At 42.3% G+C, this 19,726-nt stretch overlaps 1 protein-coding gene across 2 annotated transcripts in view; it reads left to right on the top strand.

The window, feature by feature from the left end:
* Positions 1-19,726, top strand: part of DNAJC17 (DnaJ heat shock protein family (Hsp40) member C17) — a 968,483-nt gene that overhangs the window by 96,084 nt on the left and 852,673 nt on the right. For both annotated transcript variants that reach the window (XM_044074193.1, XR_006365217.1), the window contains exon 4: positions 10,270-10,357. In XM_044074193.1, coding sequence (XP_043930128.1) covers positions 10,270-10,357 — 88 coding nt within the window. The remainder of the gene's footprint in view (positions 1-10,269; positions 10,358-19,726) is intronic.

The raw sequence follows: 19,726 nt of genomic DNA, 5'->3' as shown, positions 1-19,726 counted from the left end.
GCTGCCACCAAGAAGGAACTAGCTGATCCTTCAGTACCTGTCCATCCACCTAACAAGGAATCTAGGTCCATGGACAGATGCGGAAGCGGATGTTCTCGTCAGCGACATTTGCAATGCGTTCGCTGAACTACCTATGCCATTTTACTCGTCTTCAAAGGGACTTGATCAAAGCGAGTGACATGTTGAAGGATCCTACAGCTGCGGGTTTTCAAGATAAGATGAACACTCAGCTGGCTACCCTGAACTCCATAGCCAACTCCTCCATGCGCCTCCTTTCTTATGCGGCTGATGGAGCGAGCAGGGCCACAGGGACAGGTGTGGCCTTACGTAGGCATGCCTGGATGCGGCTATGTAATTTTATGGACCCCTTTAAAACGTCTTTCACTAATTCCCCATTTGATGGATCATCTCTTTGGTCCTCAAGTGAAAGAAACCTTGACTAGGTGCGAGACTGATGGAAAGACTCTTTCTGCCGCCGGAGTCCGTTTTTCTACTCCTTCTAGGCCTTACCCCAAAGGCCAGAAAAGTGGGAAAATGTGGTTCCATAAACAATCTCAAGGGACTTCCTGGCGACAGAGTCGGTTCCCGCCAGAGGCAGAGGAAACAACAATGGTAGACGCCGCCCTAGAGGCAGGGGTCCAGAGAACCAGGGCAATCGAGAAACTTTCTCCGATAAGCCCTTTCAGCATCCCTGAGGTGTTGCCCGACTGTCCACCTTCGAGGCAGTCGGGGAAGATTGTCACTGTACCCAGAAGCCTGGCTATCCCTAACTCGAGACAAGTGGGTACAGTCCATCATTTCGAAGGCTATTCCATTCCCTTTGTTCATTCCAAACCGATCAAAAATCCCTTCCAGATGTTCCACCGCTCAAAGGGATCTTGCAGCTTTGGAAATTTCAAAGCTGCTTGCAAAAGAGCAATTCAGCCAGTTCCAGCAGACCAGCAAGGATCCGGAATCTACTCCAGGTTCTTTTTAGTTCCAAAGAAAACAGGGGACTGGAGACCAATTTTGGATCTCAGTATCTTGAACAAGTCGGTCAAGAAAACAAGATTTCGGATGGTCACGCTGCAGTCCATCCTTCCCTTTTGGGAAAAGGAAACTGGATGTGCTCTATAGACCTTCAGGATGCGTACTATCACATAAAAATGAACAGACGCTCCAGAAGATTCCTCCGCTTCAGGCTGGGAACCAGTCATTTTCAATTCAGGGCCCTGCCCTTTGGTCTCACCACTGCCCCGGTGTTTACCAAATGCATGGCAGTGGTAGCTTCTCACCTGAGACGACAAGGATTCCAGGTGTTTCCATATTTGGACGACTGGCTCCTCACAGCTCCCACCAAGCATCTTCTTCTAATGGCCAGGGATTACACCTTCGCATTTGTCAAAAGTTAGGCATTTCAATAAATTGCGAAAAGTCTGTTTTGTCGCCTTTGTACTATTACCTTTATAGGCAAATCTAGACACAGTCAACATGTCTGCGAGACTAACAGATCAGAGAATAACAGACATACACAAACTGGTCTCACTCCTCTTCAGCAACAACAGAATCAAAGCCAGGTTAGTTCTGAAAGTGTTGGGAATTATGGCGGCTGCCATACCTCTGCTTCCATTAGCCAGATTCCACATGAGAATCCTTCAATGGATGCTCTTTGCACAATGGTCATACCAGCAACTTCCGATGTCCCACACCATTATGATTACACAGGCATGCAGAAATCATCTTCTGTGGTGGATGTCTTCCCCTCAGCTCTTATTGGGAAGACCCTTTGTTCCTTCCCCTCCGGTTGCTACTCTGACAACGGACGCCTCCTGATCGGGTGGGGGCATTATCAGGGCAGGACTGTCCAGGGCACATGGCAACCAGACGAATGCCACTTGCACATAAATGTTCTAGAGATGAGAGCAGTGCTTTTAGCGTTGCAAGCCCTTCAAGACTCTCTTCCCTTGGGAACGATTGTAATCCAGACAGACAACATGTCTGTAGTGTGGTATATCAACAAACAAGGCGGAACCAGGTCCTACCCCCTGTGTCGAGAAGCACTCAGACTGTGGCAATGGGCGATTTCTTCTCAGCGGTTTCTGATAGCAACGCACATCCCCAGGAAGTCCAATCAAATCGCGGACAAGTTGAGCAGAGCTATCCTCATGCCTCACGAGTGGTCTCTGAAAGACTCTTTTGTGAGAGAAATTTTTCTCAAGTGGGGTCAGCCTTGCTGCGACCTTTTTGCTACTCCCCAAAACAGCAACTGCAGAGATTATTTCACACTATTCCCTTTACCAGGCCAGCCCAGCAGAGACGCTCTAGTCCAAGTTTGGCCCTGGGGACTTCTGTATGCATTTCCTCCCTTCCCACTAATCTCTCAAGTGATACAGAAAGCTATCGCTCAGAAGGCCTCGTTAATCCTCATTGCTCCTTACTGGCCTCGACAGGTTTGGTTCCCCTTTCTACATCATTTTCTATTGGAGCGACCTTGGCATCTGGACCTACTTCCAGATCTTTTGATCCATCAGTCGGGTCAGATGTTCTTCATCTCACATTGCTGCAGTCCTTACACTTGGGTAGTCCGCTGTCCTCGGTCGGCCCGAATATCAAAGTATTAGGCTGACGTCGGTCAAGGCGCTTAAGACTGACATCAGGACGTCAGGGTACAAATGCGCATGACCGACGTCATATCATCAGTCTTTTTTGCCGCATGGTCCGATGCAGAAGCAGCGTTGCAAGTGCCGTTCGGCGTTCTGAAATTTTTCGAATTCGGAGTTTCAGACCGAGTCAAAGTTGGCTAAGTACCCGTTGGAATATTTTAGTTTTTCTTGCCTCAGTGGTTTACCGGATGTCAGAAAAAGTGAATAACTGTATTTCTTGTGGGAAACAGATACCATAGAGATTATCATACTTTGTGTATTCCTTGTTTGGGGCCTGAGCACGGCGTTGTTGGGTGTCGCTTTGTGCTAGGTTCAATAAGCGCACTATTAGCGAAGGTTAGATTGTGCCAGGTTGGTCTTGAGCGGTGCAATTATAATATGCCGCCGGATGCTCCGGCCCGCTTCCGAAGAAGCGCAAAGACAAAGCAGCTAAACCCAGGCAGAAGAGTCGTCCGTGCGGACGCGGTTCTTTAGAGGTGTCAGTGGAACCGGTGGTTCGCGGAGGTTTCTCTGGAGTCCCAGGGGGAGACTTTGTTATTGCAGGATGTGGCCTCTCAGGTGGCAGGTCAGGCTGAAGGGGCTTCTCAGGTTACTGTACTCCCCTCCCTTCCTAGGGTGGTTAGGCACTCTCCTTCTGTTTCCAAGGCTTCTCCCAGAGGCAGGCCAGGTTTAGCTTCTGTTGGTGTCAATCCTAGTTCATCAGGATCTGTGCCCAAGAAGCACATGCTTAAAATGGCAGAAGATTTAATTACTTTGATTAGAGGTTCTTTGCCCCCTCCTGATAAGAGGCCTAGGGTGGAACCAGAGTTGGGAGTTTTGAGCAGGCTTGGATGTTTCAGAGTCTTCGGCTGAAGACTTGCAGGAGTATTCTCCTTATTCTGATTCTGATGTGGATGATTCTACTCCTTCTGCTTCTCCTCCAGAGGATTTTTCTTTTTCAGAGACTCTTCATTCCATGAGGGAACATTTTAAGTGGGAGGGTCAGGACTTCTCTGATTCCAGGAAAAGGCTTAGGGAATTTTTGCTTTTACCCCAGCATAGGCCTTTGGCTATACCTCCTGTTCTGGATGTTGTGGAAGATGTGTTTGCAGAGGCTTCACTTAATCCTGATTCTTTGCCTCCTGCTCCTGTTAAACCGGATAGGTATTACAGGGTGCCTGAGGCTCATAAATATCTTTATAAGAGTCCTAGGGCGGACCCAGAAACTGTTAGTCAGGGACCTAAGGGTGTCAAGGCCTCTGTTGTCAAAAATCCGGTTCCTCCAGATAAAGAGGCTAGGGCTTTGGATAGATGGGGAAAGAAAGTCTATACTTCTTCCACCTTAGCTATGAGGGCTTTGAATTGCCAGTTTCACATGTTGAAATATCAAAACTATCTACTTTCTCAATTGAAGTCTAAGGTAGATGCTCTGGTGGAAGGTATTGAGTGTAAAGAATTACAAGATTTGGTACATGTTTCTGAACAGGTGGGTAAGCATTCTTTACAATGTGGTTTTGATGTTGTACAAGCCTCGTCTAGGGTGGCTGCCACTGGGTCAGTTCTTCGCAGGCACGCCTGGCTGAGGGATCAGAATTTATCTGACCATGTTAAGACAAGAATTTTAGATGCTCCTTTACAGTCTGATGTGTTGTTTGGTTCACCTGTGGAGGCAGTCTTAAAGAAAATGGAAGACAAGGCTAAGTCTATGCAGACTGTTAAAGATTTTTTGCAAGTTCAAGCCTCCGAAGTTTAGTAGGAATTGGCCTGCTAAGGGGTGGACGTACCCTTCTTATGATTCACAGTCTAGGGGTAGATCTAGGCGTGGTAGGGGCAGAGCTCAGGGCTCTTTCAGGCCTAGAACAGGGAGTTCACCTGCACAGTCTTCGGGTGAGGGCAGGGGCCATTCCTTTCATAAACAGGCCCAATTACCTACCTTTTCAGCTGCCAGAGCCTTCTCGTCTGGCAGCACCTTTGGGAGGAAGGTTGGCACTCTTCAAGGAAAATTGGAGTTTAATTACCCAAGACAGATGGGTATTGGATATCATACACCAAGGTTACAGGTTTTATTTCCATACCTTGCCTCCTTTCAAAGGCATGCCAGACGTTCCTCCTCAGCAAAGAATAGAGGCTCGCAAACAAATTTCTCTGCTGCTTCAAATAGGGGCCATACAGCCGGTCCCTCTGCCAGAAGTGGGCCTAGGATTTTATTCTCGCCTGTTCCTAGTACCAAAGAAGGGGAACACGTGGAGACCAATTTTGGATTTATCTATCCTCAACACTTATCTGGACATTCCCAAGTTCAAAATGTTGACGTTACAACAGCTTTTACCTCTGCTGGGCAAAGATCACTGGATGGTGACTCTGGATCTCAAGGAGGCTTACCTTCATGTTCCTATCAGGCTAAGTTGCAGGAAGTATCTGCGTTGTCGGGCTGGGACTTCTCATTATCAGTTCTCTGCATTGCCCTTTGGCTTATCTACTGCCCAGAGTGTTCACGAAAGTTCTGGCTCCAGTGATAGCTTTCTTCAGGCTAAAAGGAATACAGATCTATCCTTATTTGGACGATTGCCTGATTCTGGCTCAAGGAAGGACGAACTTCTTCATCATTTGCAATATGTGATAGCAGTGCTAAGATGCCTGGGGTATTCTGTGAACGAAATTAAGTCCAGTCTAGTACCCTCTCAGGACATGTGCTTTCTGGGTGTGAGACTGAATACAGCATCCCAGATGGCCTTTTGACCCCGGACAAACAAAAGAATCTTTCCCTTTACTTCCATCAATTGTCTCATCAGTCCAGGCTGACTGCAAGGACAGTCCTTCAAGCCTTGGGGTTCATGGCATCTTGTATTCTGGTGCTTCCCAATGCCAAACTGCATATGAGGAAGCTACAATGGTATCTCAAGAATGTATGGACACAGCACTGCCAGGATATGGACACTGTCATTCAGATAATACCTTGCATTCAAAAGGAATTTTGTGGTGGGCTCAGGAATGTCACCTAAACAAGGGACTCTCTGTGACCCGGCCAGAGGCGAGTCAGATTCTAACGACAGATGCCTCAGACAAAGCTTGGGAGCTCATCTAAATGGAAAGTGGATACAAGACACGTGGCCTGCCAGACTACAACATCTACATATCAACTTGAAGGAGATGTTAGCAGTCCAATTTGCATTAATAGCTTTCAAGGATTTACTTCTTCCAGGGCAGGTGTTGATTCTAACAGACAACACAACTGTCATGTGGTACATCAACAAGCAAGGGGAACACATTCTTATCCTCTATGCAGGCAAGCAATGATTTTGTGGGAGACTGCTCTCAGTTTACAGCTAAATCTTCAGGCAAGGTTTCTGCCGGAGCACAGAACTCCTTAGCAGATGTGTTGAGCAGGCGAATTATGGATCCCCACGAGTGGAAATTGGATCCTCATGTATTTCAGAAATTGACAGTGTCATGGGGAACTCCAGACATAGATCTGTTCGCTTCTCCACTAAACTACCAGCTGCCAAAGTTTTGCACAAAAGGTTTCATCCCACAGCCTGGAAAGTGGATGCTCTTTCTTTCAATTGGAGCAATCTTCATGTGTATGCCTTTCCACCTCTGCCTCTCCTCCCAAAGGTACTCCTAAAGGTCAGACAGGACAAGCCAAAGATGATTTTAATAGCTCCAGATTGGCCTCGACAGCACTGGTACCCATTACTGAGAAGTCTGGTCGGGAGCCTCCATGGCCTTTGCCTTCGATTCCACACCTGCTGTCTCAGGAGAACAGTCATTTACTCAATGTCAAACTTCATTCTCTTCACCTAACAGCCTGACATATTCTGTTTTGAACCCTGGAGGGTCTCAGCTTCCACAGCAAGTTTTGAATGTTATTTTGGAGGCCAGAAGGCCTAGTACAAGGAAAGTGTACGCAGATAAATGGAAGAGATTTTTATTTTGGAGTACAGCAAAGGAATTTGATGTTTCTGAGCCTAATTTAAGTGTGGCTCTTCAATATCTTACTGAGTTACTGGACAAAGGTTTGTCCTTCTCTTCTATTAAGGTTCATGCTGCAGCAATTTCTGCTCACTATGACTGTGACCCACCATTGTTTTCTCATCCTTTGTTTAAGCAATTCCTTAGAAGGGCAAAGAATATAAGACCCCCACGTAGAGCTCCTACTCCTGCTTGGGATCTCAATTTTGTGTTGGAGAAACTCACTCTACAACCTTTTGAGCCTGCAGCTACTGCCGAGTTGAAATATTTATCATGGAAGACTGCTTTTTTGTTGGCCATTACCTCTGCAAGAAGGGTTTCTGAATTACAGGCCCTTATGGCGGTTGAGCCTTTCTTAATTTTCCATAAGGATAGGGTATCTTTGCGTACTAATCCTTCCTTTATGCCTAAAGTGGTTTCTAGTGTGGCTTTAAACCAAACTATTCATTTGCCTACTTTTATGCAAACCCCAAAATAAAGGGGAAAAGATTTTGCACACTTTGGATGTACACAGGCAGTTGCGATATTATTTGAGCAGAACTAAAGGGTTCAGGCAGTCTCAGCAGTTATTTGTTTCATTTGCTTTGGGTTCTCAGGGCAAGCCTGTGTCAAAACAAACTATTTCTAAGTGGATTGGGTTTTGTATTGCTTTCTGTTATTCCCATCATGGTAAGGAGATTCCAGCTGGGATTAGGCCTCATTCCACTAGGGCTACTGCCACTTCTACAGCTTTTAAGGGGTGGCAACTAAAGATATTTTGAGGCAGCTACTTGGAGTTCAGTGCATACTTTCTCTAAGCATTATCACCTTCCACTTTACTCTAAATCTAGGGCTGGTTTTGCCACTGCAATTTTACAGGGCATTTTGGCAGCTCCTACTGCTTTATAGTTTTGCCATCCTCCCTTACCTCTGCTTTGGGATTCTACCCATATGTAAGGACTGCAGCAATGTGAGATGAAGAACATAGTACAGTTTTGTACCTACCATAAATGTAGATGTTCGAAGATCCACATTGCTGCAGTCCAATTTACCCTCCCTCCTTCCCCTCTGTAGTTAGAGGCGGTTGTGTGGGTTGGGTTGTAAATATTGTGTATTTTGTATATATTGTACATATAATTAGTGCAAGGGTAGTTGGTTGGTTTTTTGCTGACTTTTGGTTTTGACCTTCCTTTTTAGGGTCTTCTGACATCTGGGGCAAGAAAAGACTGAGGATATGACGTCGGTCATGCGCATTTGTACCCTGACGTCCTGATGTCAGTCTTAAGCGCCTTGACCGACGTCAGCCTAATACTTTGATATTCGGGCCGACCGAGGACAGCGGACTACCCAAGTGTAAGGACTGCAGCAATGTGGATCTTCGAACATCTACATTTATGGTAGGTACAAAACTGTACTTTTCATCGCTCCCTCCCCTCTCTGAACCTCACTGCTTGGTTCCTCCAGTTCCAACCTTAGCCAGGCTTCCTCAATTATCTCACTCTGTTCGAGATATTTTGATAGCTTCCCATAAATCTTCCACTCGAAAGATTTATTTGAGTAAGTGGAAACGCTTCACATATTGGGCTCAAGGAAGGGACATAGATCCTTTCATTGCTTCCATCCAAATGGTCCTTGATTTTCTAGCTGAACTCTTCCATGCAGGTTCATCTCCTTCTACTCTTAAAGTTCAATTGGCAGCTATTTCTAACTTTCATGTGGGTATTTCAGAGTCTGCCATAATGTCCCACAAGCTTTGCAAAGCCTTTTGAGAGGAGTTTTTCTACTCAGACCTCCTATAAGAAATCCTCCTCCTCCTTGGGACCTAAATTTAGTTCTTACTTCTTTGATTCTTTCCTTCGAACCGGCAGCCTCCTGTTCTTTAAAATTGCTATCATGGAAGACTCTCTTTCTGGTAGCTATTACTTCAGCTAGAAGAATTTCAGAACTTCATGCACTCAGCTGTCGACCTCCTTATCTGTTGTTCCATAAGGACAGGGTATCCTTACGAACCAACCCGTCCTTTATGCCCAAGGTAGCCTCCACGTCTAACCTAAATCAAAGCATTGACCTCCTGTGTTTTTCCAGAATATTCCAATAGGTCTGAACAAAATTACACTGGCTAGATGTTCATCGTCAGTTAAGGTACTATTTGGATAGAACAAAACAATTCAGAAAATCTGACCAGCTGTTTGTCTCCTATGCGGAAGGCAGAAAGGGACTTTCAGTTTCAAAGGTATCATTATCTAGATGGCTAACATCTCTGATTTCCCTTGTTTATGAAATTAGACACCAAAAGCTGCCTAATAAACCTAAGGCCCATTCCACCAGAGCTTTGGCTACTTCTATAGCCTTCCAAGACAGACTGCCTCTTGACACCATTTGTGCAGCGGTTACTTGGGCTACTCCTCACACTTTCATTTCTCATTATAAGTTGGATTTAGGTTCTAGACATAGAGCTAACTTTGGTTCCACTGTTCTCAGGAGTCTGTTCCGTTAGGCCACCCGGGACAAGGTGCTAGGACGGTCCCATCCAGCAAGAATGAAGGCGAGATAGACAACTTAACATATAGAAGTTATGTTCTTACCATAACGTTCCATGTTAGTTGTCTTCTTCGCCTTCTTATCCACCCTCCTTCCCCTGGCCTGGACAGACCTAGAGGAGTTTTGATTGTGACCTCTCTTTCTACCACCTCTTACTTTAGGTATATGCTGCTGTGCATATTTTCCTGGATCAGGATGTAGGTCACCCTTCTCTTCTCCCTGGTTTATAGAGGTGGACTTTGTTTATAGTTATTCTGTTACTATTATAAGCTGGGCCTAGCTTACAAACGAGATCTGAGGTAACTCATGCCTAGCATTGTGGGATATAAGGGGAGCCTCGAGCCGGTGGAACCAACTCTCGAGCTTTTAGAGTGGCAGTCGGGCAGGTCGGCTCCGAACCCATCCAGCAAGAAGAAGGCGAGAAGACAACTAACATGGAATGTTATGGTAAGAACATAACTTCTATTTTTATTGCTACCACTTATCTGTACATATTCTACTTAGTTTAGTAAAATCTGCTGTTTGCCTAGATATAGCATAAGTGAAGTATGAAGACAAACGTTTCTATCAAATGTATGCATGCATGTTTTCTCCTTGGCCTGGTATTTTTCATCTTCCTGTGGAGTATGTCTTCCTTGGTTGCTGCTGAAAAGAGGCCTGCTTGTCATGACTCAGCTGGCCTAACCCAGTTAGCGTAACAAGTAAATAAAATAAAATAATTTTCTCTGCTGGTTTTGGTGGAAATTTTATTCTCTTTGTGAAACTGTAATACGTTATAACATCTGTTTTTGTAAATTGTCATTTTTTTTTTAAAGAGGAGTAATTGGAAAGCCAGCTTAATCTCCACATCTGGTGTAAAACAGATTATATACTTGAAGTAAGAGAGATGGGCTCAAACATATGGCTTAGTTAGTGCCCTATAACTGTATTTTTTCAGTGTAAACTTTTTTTAAGTTTTTAATTTAAAATATTTATGAGCACTGTCATTTTGTATTGTGAAAAACATCTCTTTTATACTGTGTGGCTGATCTCTATTCAGAAAGTTTGCATTTGCTTGGGAATTTAACTTTTTGCATGCTTTTTGTGGGGGAGGCATCCGAACAGCAGTAAGACTGGTTGTAATTCTTAATATCTGCTTTTTTGACTTTGCTGCTAGGATGCCTACGATAAGATCAGGAAAGCCAAGAAACAGGCTGAGGAGAGAACAAGAAAACTTGATGAGAAGAGGAAAAAGGTGAAATTAGGTAATAGCACAATTGTTTTATAGATTTATTGTATGCAAGTCTGTCCTGCCTTTCTCCAGAAGTACCCATTCTCAGGAAGGTTATATTACCTTTTCACAGTAGTCAAGTGTCTAGTGATTAGATGCACATGTCAGTGTCACAGGGGAATAAAGTGCTTTCCTTGTGCACAATCTTGCCAATTGACTTGAGCTTTTCCAATAAATATCAGTACAGCATTAAGCTACTTGTGATGCTTTGAGTGTCCAGATTTTAGTCTTCATTTATTTTGAAAACTAAGGTTTTGTACAGTTAAAGTTCATTAACTGTTTTCCTGTAGCACAGGTTCTAGCTAAAAACTGCCACTAAACTGGTTCAGCTCCATTTCAGACATGTTAGATGCACCTGCAATTGGAATTAGTAAAGTTTTTTGACATATTTTCAATATCTTGCTTTATTTTCCACACCTATTTGCCTAATTACCACAAATATATATGTGTGTGTGTGTGTGTGTGTGTGTATGTATGTATATCTGTATACATATTTATATATATTTATATATATATATATATATATATATATATATATATATAATATGGGTCCACTTTGTTTCATTGAATCTCATTTTCATCGAATTTCATTTCACCCCGACCACATTGCTGAAAACACAAATTACTGAATCTCATTTTACTGAACTTAGTATGTATGGCACTGTGTAGAGTACTGTAAGGCAAGTAAAAGGCATATCCCCCACTGTAGTGCAATCCTGGAGTTAGTATATATAGTTAGGGGTGTGTGGGGGCACAGCCCCACACTGGGGGGGAGTTTGGGGGGTGTAGCCCCCACCTTGTTTGTTTTATATTGTATTTAACCAAAAACTTCAAAACATTACATTTTAAACAATAGACATGCATAGTTGCAACACCAGTGACTAACTCTTTCCAGAAGACAATATGTACTCAAACTAAGTGGGGGGTTGTGCCCCCCACATCTCCCCTAACTATATATACTAACTCCAGGATTACGCTACAGTGGGGAAAAGGGCATATAACTTTTACTTGCCTTACAGTACTCTACACAGTGCCATATATACTAACTTCAGTTCATTGAAATCAGATTCAGTGAAATGAGTTTTCAGTAATTTGAGTTTTCAGCGAAGTGGTTGGGGTGAAATGAAATTCAGTGAAATGAGATTCAACGAAACAAAGTAGACCCGTGTTTAGGTCTACTTCAGAAGACTGACAAACCAAAATACTGAAAATTGAAAATACTGCATTCCTATACCAATTCTAAGATCGCACAACAGTGGACAAGGAGCAAATTCCATCATTCAGTATTTTGAATTTTCAGTCTTTTGGGTTTCTATCTTTTGGTTTGTCAGTCTTCTGAAGTAGATCCATGTATGTAAACATACACTCACAGACACACACACACACACACACACACACACACACACACACACACACACACACACACACACACAAAATTTTATTTATTTATTTTACATTTGTCGATTGGGTATGTCCGGCTGAGCTGAAAAGCCCTTTTTCAGCAAAGGCCCAGGGAGAATAGCTCCATATGTTTGTACATTTAACATATGACAATAGCAATCAAACAGAAGTAATAATACATAAATTAAAGAATATACAAATTTGATTTTAATAATGTGTCATTATGGGAAATGGTTAGTTAAACATAGGAGAAAAAAGTTAAAAGCATTAGAGCACAATAATTGGAAAACTGCAGATTAGGCAGGGCATGAAAACAGAGTGTTACTCAGAGATATAAACCGATTAGATTAAGAAGAAAGTAGAGGGGTTATTTAAGGAGAGGATAGACTGTTGTTGAATCTGGCAAGAGGAAGACTGTATATATGAACATAGTTACCACTGACTTTCAGACCCTTGTCTTTTCCATAGCTCCTTCTTGTCATTGGTTGAGTCTTGGCCCTCCAGACTGGAAGATCTTATGGTCACTTGGTTATGAAGATCCCCCACAAATGGTATGGAGCGGTACAGAGCAGCCATGTCTGACGCAGTGTGCCCAGCTGGAGTTTACCATTCAATCTCTACCTCTCTCTGATATTCTGGGCTGATATCACCTAGATGGGCATGCACTGGCAACTGTGTGGTGCTATGTCCTTGTTTACTCACCCACCCTTCTGCCGTAACTCTCTCTCTTATGTAAGTCGACGAATTACCACCATTGCTCATGAATTGTCTGTTTGCCCCAGCATATCCACACACACTCAACCCTGGAAAAAAACAGCAAACAATGCCTCATCATTATTTTCCTCGCTACAGCAGTTCCAGCAGATGTCCATGCCATTAACTGAACCCAAGTTGCCTGGACATAGGGTTGTAACACTGTTCTGATTAATTATCTCAAATCTGTCTGAGTTTGTGTTTACAAAGGCTTCAGCTAGTCACCCTTTTCAAATTTTGGTTAAGAATCCCTTAACCAGTAGTTTGTTTCTTGAGTAACATGTGGGAAGGGTTTATTCTGCAATTTTCTGAAATGCAGCATTACTTTGCTTTTATCTTGTAGGTTTATTCTACCCAAAACTGAACAGGTGCTATTATCATTATCATACCTTTACCTTTTTCCATTTATGTACAATTGCTTATCTCCTTTGTGGAATATCATTTTTCACATAGGCATTTGGCTGCAATTATTGTGCTGTTTGTTTTGCTATGTATTAATAATACAGGGGAGGAACATAGTAACAGTAATGCAAAAGATGAGCAGTATAAAGCCGTGTCTTAGACAGGCCTATACTAAGAATACCTGGCTGGCATTCTGTTTACTTACCCTGAAATCGGTACAAGGATTGCTCTCTAGACAAGGATGTTCTCTCTACTGACCCTGAAAGCAATACAAGCATGGCTGTCTAGCCAAGGACGGGAGTAAACCAACAAAAACAAAAGAAAAACACCATCACAAGCTTTGTGTGTGTCCCAATTGCTTCTTCCTCACCTGGTGTTAAAAGCATTTTTTGTCCTTTTTTTGCAAATGAATCTAGGCTGTGGCATGCACGCATATTTCTCAGCTCACTAACCCCCATCACCACCACCTTTCTTCTACCCCCACTGAGTATGCATCTCTCTGCCTAGTCTCTATATCACTTTGGCACCTAACTAACTTCAGGAAAGTGTTCTAAAGGCTAAGACTTTGCTTCCTGTCTTTTCTAAACCAAGGGTTCACTTCATACATTATCAACATCTGTCTTTACTCACCTAGTCTGTCCACTCTGAACTCTGTTCTCCTTACTGATAAACTTAAGTGCACGCCTCACTGATGATGTTTTTTTTTTTTTGAAGCATAGGGATCTTCTGCTCCTGGCTCGGCCTGCTGAATTTGCCCTGTCTTCGCACAGGCTGTCTCCACAACCCTACCCTCATTCCCACCCACCCCTCACTTTCTTTACATATATACTCTTACACACCACATTCCTTCCTCCTATCCAAATGATCACCCTGTGTAACTAATCTAACACCTGCTTCACTCCTATAACCACTCCCACCTCTCTCTCCTCCCTTACATTCTCACTAACCCCTTCCCCTTCTCACTAACTCCTACTTTTCATTTCTAGTCACACCCTCTCTGCTTTCTCTGTTTTCAGTACTGTTAGTCACTGCAGTCTTGACTCATCTACCACACTTCCTTCTCCTTCCCTACTCTCCAGTCATGTGACCACTCTATCTCTTCACCACCTTTCTGTTCTTCCTCCTCTCTTTCTAACAGCCTCTTACCATTCACCACTCTACTATCAATCCCCTTCACCTACTCTCCCCTATACTCCTAACACTGATACTGTCTCTTACCCACAATTAATCTCACCATCTCTCTTCCCTGTTTCACCATCTGACCTCTTCAAAGTTCCTACTTGTTTTAACTCATCTCTCTCCTCTGGTCAGAAACCTAGATTTCCTACTACCCTGAATTTACTGTCTTCTCTTCTCACTTTTTTTGACACTCTTGTTTTGGATGGAGACATCCACCCTAACCCGGGACCTTCCACATCTTACTTGTGCAATATCACTACTCTTATCCCTCCCCCTTACTTACAGCTTCCTACCAGCAATTCCCCTTCCAAATTTCTAAAAATATTCTCTCTAAATATTCAAAGTATTATAAATAAAGTAACAGACCTGCACTGCTTGGTATCTAACACATCTCCTCACATTCTTGCCCTATCAGAAACATGGCTTAAACCTCACATTCTTAACACAGAAATCCTAACTCCATGTTGTAACATCTTTCGATCAGATATAACCAATAAATGGGGCGGAGGGATTGCTGTCCTCTACTCTGAGCTACTTAACCTGTCCCCTCTCTCCACCTCTGTTCCTGCTTCTCACCTGCTGAAATACTCATTGTAAATTGTCACCTCAACCCTCACAAAACTTTGCCATAGTCTGTATATACATTCCCCATGGCGGTAATATTTGCATCCAAGAGAGCTTCTAGTCATGGATTACTCAACGTCTCCCTTATGAAACTATCATACTTGGAGACACTAATATAGACTGGATTAAACTGTCCCCCTCATCCCCTACCCACAGTGTTAACCTTCATAACTTTCACACATCTCCACCCCTACTAGAATAAACAAAAACTCCTCATCCAGGCCCATCCTTGACTGGATCATTTCTTCAGTTCCTCACCTCTATCATAATCCCAGTATACTTCCCAACTCATTGAGTGACCACTCTCCAACCTTCATACATAGATTCACCCAACACTCACCTAAAGACCCTACTTACAGGGTATGCCCAAACCTTACCCACTTCAACCCAGACACTTTTAACTCCCAATTGTCTGGCATTAATTGGTGCTTCCTCTATCACCTCCATCTCAATGAAGTAGTAAATTCCTTCAGTAAGATTTTCCTTGACACACTTGATTCTGTTGCTTTATCTAGAAAAATCAGAATCAAATCCCACTACTCCCCCTGGCTAACAAAACAAAGCCGCTCAATCATGCACAAAAGAGATTCTTCCTGGAAAGCCTGAGTTAAAAACAAGTCCCCTCTCTTACTGCAAACATACAGAGAGCTCAGAAACCTGGCTAAAAACACTTGTCAACAAACACGAGAGCTTTTTTTTCCTCTAACCAAATTAGCCCATACAAAAATCCACAAAAATTCTGGATCACCATCAACAACCTGCTCCACCCAGGTAATCCCACTACTTCCAACCCCTTTCCAAACAACACTGCTTCTGAAATTGCCTCCCTCAACAGTTATTTATTTATTTATTTATGTATATTTGTTGACCGGGATTGTCCTACTGGACGTAGGTCCATTTTCAGCGGAAGCCCGGGAAGAAAATCTCCACAGTTAAAATAAACAGACAGTAGTTACATTGGATTACATAGCGATTAACAATTAGCAATTACTTACAACATGTTTACAGATAAAGAACATAGTACATCAGTAGACAACTAGAATCTTTATCTGTGAAGTACATAACAGACATTAACAAATGTTACAAGAAGAAGTTCCTGCTGTATAATAAGTACTGGCTTATGAGCATCTGAGCTTGCTGTAATTAAGGTAGTTAGTGGAGTGGAAAGAAAGGTAGTGGTTGGATGGGGAGGGTGATATTAGAGTAGGAGTTGCAAGGGCATAGCCAGCATATTTTTAGGTGCGCTTTTAGTAAAGTTTTGAAGTTTTATTTCCTAGAAACTATTCAAAACCTCACACTTAATGCACAAAACAGTATGTCTCACTCAACAACTCCACTACCCCTTAACAAAAGTCTCCCCAATGCTTTTTCTTTCCAACCAGTCCCAATTACTACAATTAAATCTCTCCTTAACAAGCTTAAACCCTGTTCTCTCTCAGCAGACCAACTACCCCCTCATTTCCTAAAAATAGCTGCACAATCCATTGCCTACCCTGTCTCTATTCTTATTAATCATTCCATCTCAGAAGCCCTGGTCCCTGACAATTGAAAATCCTTTTATACTATCCCTTTTCACAAAGGCGGCAACTCTACAGATCCCTCTAACTTTAGACCAATTGCTATCCTGCCCCCTCCCCCATCCAAAATCTTGGAAAAGTGCATTGATGTTCAGCTACTCAAACACTTTCTCAATAACAGTCTCCTCACTCCTACCCAAAACTGCTTTAGGCCCCACCGTAGCCCTTTTGCTGCATTATTGTCATTTACCCAAATAATAGCTGAAGCCTGTGACAATAACCTCCTAGTCTCCAGTCTTTTCCAAGATCTTTCAAAGGCCTTTGATGCTCTCTCTCATTATAAACTTCTAACTAAACTCTCAGACCCACATCTCTCTACCTTCCCCATCAACTGGTTCTCTAACTCTCCGGCAGGCAGCAATCTGCCCACTGGCAAACTGTCCTCTCTCCATTCTTCCCTGTTAATACTGGAGTTCCCCAAGGATCAGTTCTGGGTCCCCTCCTGTTTAATGTATTCGCTAATAAACTTAACTCTGTTACAAACCTCTCTACACTTCTACAGTATGCTGACTACTTCACCCTCATTGCCTCTGCCCACAACATCCCTGATCTACTAGCACTCACTCAACAAACCTTTTCAGCTGTTGAAACCTGGCTGTCTGATCATCAACTCATTAAATCCAAAAAAAAAAAAAACTCTTCTTCTTCTTCCCTAAAACACTTCCCAGCACAAAGCCTCTTTCTCTATATCCTCTCTCAGCAACACCATTATTAAACCTGAACCCCATACCAAACTACTTGGTGTTATCATTGACGATGAATTAAAATCTGATATTTATATTCAACAAAGTATAAAAAAGACCCACCAGAAATTTGGAATTCTCTTTCATAATCAAATATTTCTGTCACCTTCCTCCAAACCCTCCCTCGCTCATGCCTTCTTTATGCTCCCCCTGTCCTTAGTCATGTTCAAACATCTCTTATCACTAAACTAGAGCAAATTTTTAACAAAATTTATGGATTTGCCGCCAACCTTCCTTACATATCTCACCACTGTCTTGCCCTTAAGTCACTCCAATGGCCAGAATTCTCCAAACAGCTACTTATACCCCAACTACATGCTGCACACTCTGTCCTATATGAACCCCCATGCTGTCCCTCCATCTCCAATTTAGTCTCGTTCATCACCTCCATACTGCCGGTAAACACCTCCTTCAGTTATACAAACCCAACAAAAACATTGTTAAGACCCTTTACAAATACTCTGTAGCCCAAGTTTGGAACGCGCTCCTTCTTAACATAAGAAGCAATCAGCATAAATACCTGTTTAAGAAAGAACTTAACCTTTTTTTCCTGAAGACTTGGTCATGCCCTTGTCAACCCCTCACTTGAACTAGTCTCCTCTCTTCTCATCTGATCTGCTTTCCCTATCAACTCTTTGTCCTCTTTGTACTTGCTCTAGTAAACTGTATTCATACTGTACTTCTTGGTGTAATATTCTGTAAACCTTTTAATTATTTGTCCTATGCTATATAATGTTGTTCTCAAATTTTGGAAATTCTACTTAACTGTTATTTTTACCTATGCATTGTACTGCTGTACACAAAGTTTTGACTTGTACTGTATTTCTGTGACCCTACTTTAATATGTTGTAAAGATCATAGTTACTTGTATTATATTTGGAGCTTTTCTCCTCGGGTGTCCACTGAAAATAGGCCCCTGGCTTAGTTGGATTACCCCAGTTAACATGTCAATAAATAAATAAGTAATCCATCGTTTGACAACATTGATCACCTTTAATAATGTAGATGAGACAGTCTTCTGTTAGGGTTTTATGATTTGCTGTTGTGTTTGATTTTTATGTCTGACCCATTCACACCATTTTCTCACAGTGTTAAATAATAGTCTCATAACTTTTACATGTCCTGTAATAACCATGTTGCCTCTGTCCTTCCATCTGCATGCCAGTTACATCCTCTGAATGACTAATCTCTCCTTTACTGCCTGTGTTCAAGTTGCTAGCCTATCTGGCATAGTCATCACAGTACCCCACTCTATTTTCCTTTAAGATTTGTAAATAAAAATAGCATCAATGACCTACTAATGGATGCCTATCTTGTATGAACCTAAAAAGCTTTTGAAATTTACTGTGTTGTCATGATGATTCACACTAGTAACTTTTCTTTATGCAGCCCAACTAGTGACCAATACTCATCTGTTTTCATAAAGAAGAAACAACTAATTACCAGAGCATACTGCCTCTGTCATTCTATCTATTACCTCCCCAATAAGTGTCCTGCCCTCAAAAACCTAGTACAACATCACTCAGCCAAAAGGCCTCTTAGATCATCAAGCAAACTACTACTAGAAGTCACCAGTAGCTACAATAGCTTTGGAGATGCACTATATAGTAGTTCGGTGGCTAAAAAATGGAACTCTGTCCCTACTAGCATTCAAAACACATCATCCAAAGCCTCCTTTAAAGACCTCATCAGGCAACATCTCAAGCAAAGTTGGCAGTGCCATGATTGCTCCCCAGGCTAGTGAAAGCGGATAACATATGCATACTAAATCTAGAGCAATTGATAATAGTTTTTCAATCTTACTCACAAACACTGGCTAATCTACAATGTATGTACTGTACCTGTGTACTATGTATGTATTCTACCTACATTCCAAAGTTCAGCTGTACACCACAAATCTATTACTTGCCTTTATTTTTAAAATTAATATATTTTTTGATTGTTCTCTTCACTGTAACTGTTTGTGCCGCATACCACTGTAAAAACATGTCTCTTGTAATTTGTGTGTATACTGATTATGTCTAAATAACTAAATGTGTCTGTAATTTTTCTTTGTGGAGCTTTTCTCCCCGGGCCTCTGCTGAAAAAGGGCCTTTTCGTCTCAGTCAGACACCCCCGGTTAACAAATGTAAAATAAATAAATAAATACACTTAACAGTAAATAAACCCTTCATGCTTTTTATCCTGTTCTACAAAGCTGCTACATTTCTAAAACACTCTTGTGATAGTTTAAGTATTCATTACCTTCATATTACTTGATTTACTAATAGCTTTGCTATTCTTTAAAAAGGTAGTTTACTGTCACTCACACATGGAAGCTTTCACTTCGTCCACTATTCACTTTTTGTGAAGCTATCATCTGCTTACAAAACTATAAATCTGAAACCGACTACTTCCTGATCTCTCGACCTTTGCCAACATTGAGGTAGTTCTCCTTCAGCTTCACACTGCCTCTCCATGATGTTATCCTCTTTCTTCTTTGGTCTTAAGTCAGGAAGACAGGATTTTGGTTGCCACATGATTTCTGAAGAGGTAGCTAGCTGGTCCCACTTATATCTACCAAGTCAACACAGAAAATTGCTGGTGATATATGTGATTTTGCTATAGGCAGTGATTAAGATAGAGCAGCACATGGGAACCATGGAGATTTGGATATTATGTGGT

The sequence above is a fragment of the Protopterus annectens genome, chromosome 6.part0, assembly GCF_019279795.1.
Source record: "Protopterus annectens isolate FY-2018-M chromosome 6.part0, PAN1.0, whole genome shotgun sequence".
Classification (NCBI taxonomy): Eukaryota; Metazoa; Chordata; order Ceratodontiformes; family Protopteridae; genus Protopterus; species Protopterus annectens.
This window is presented reverse-complemented; position numbering and strand designations above follow the sequence as displayed.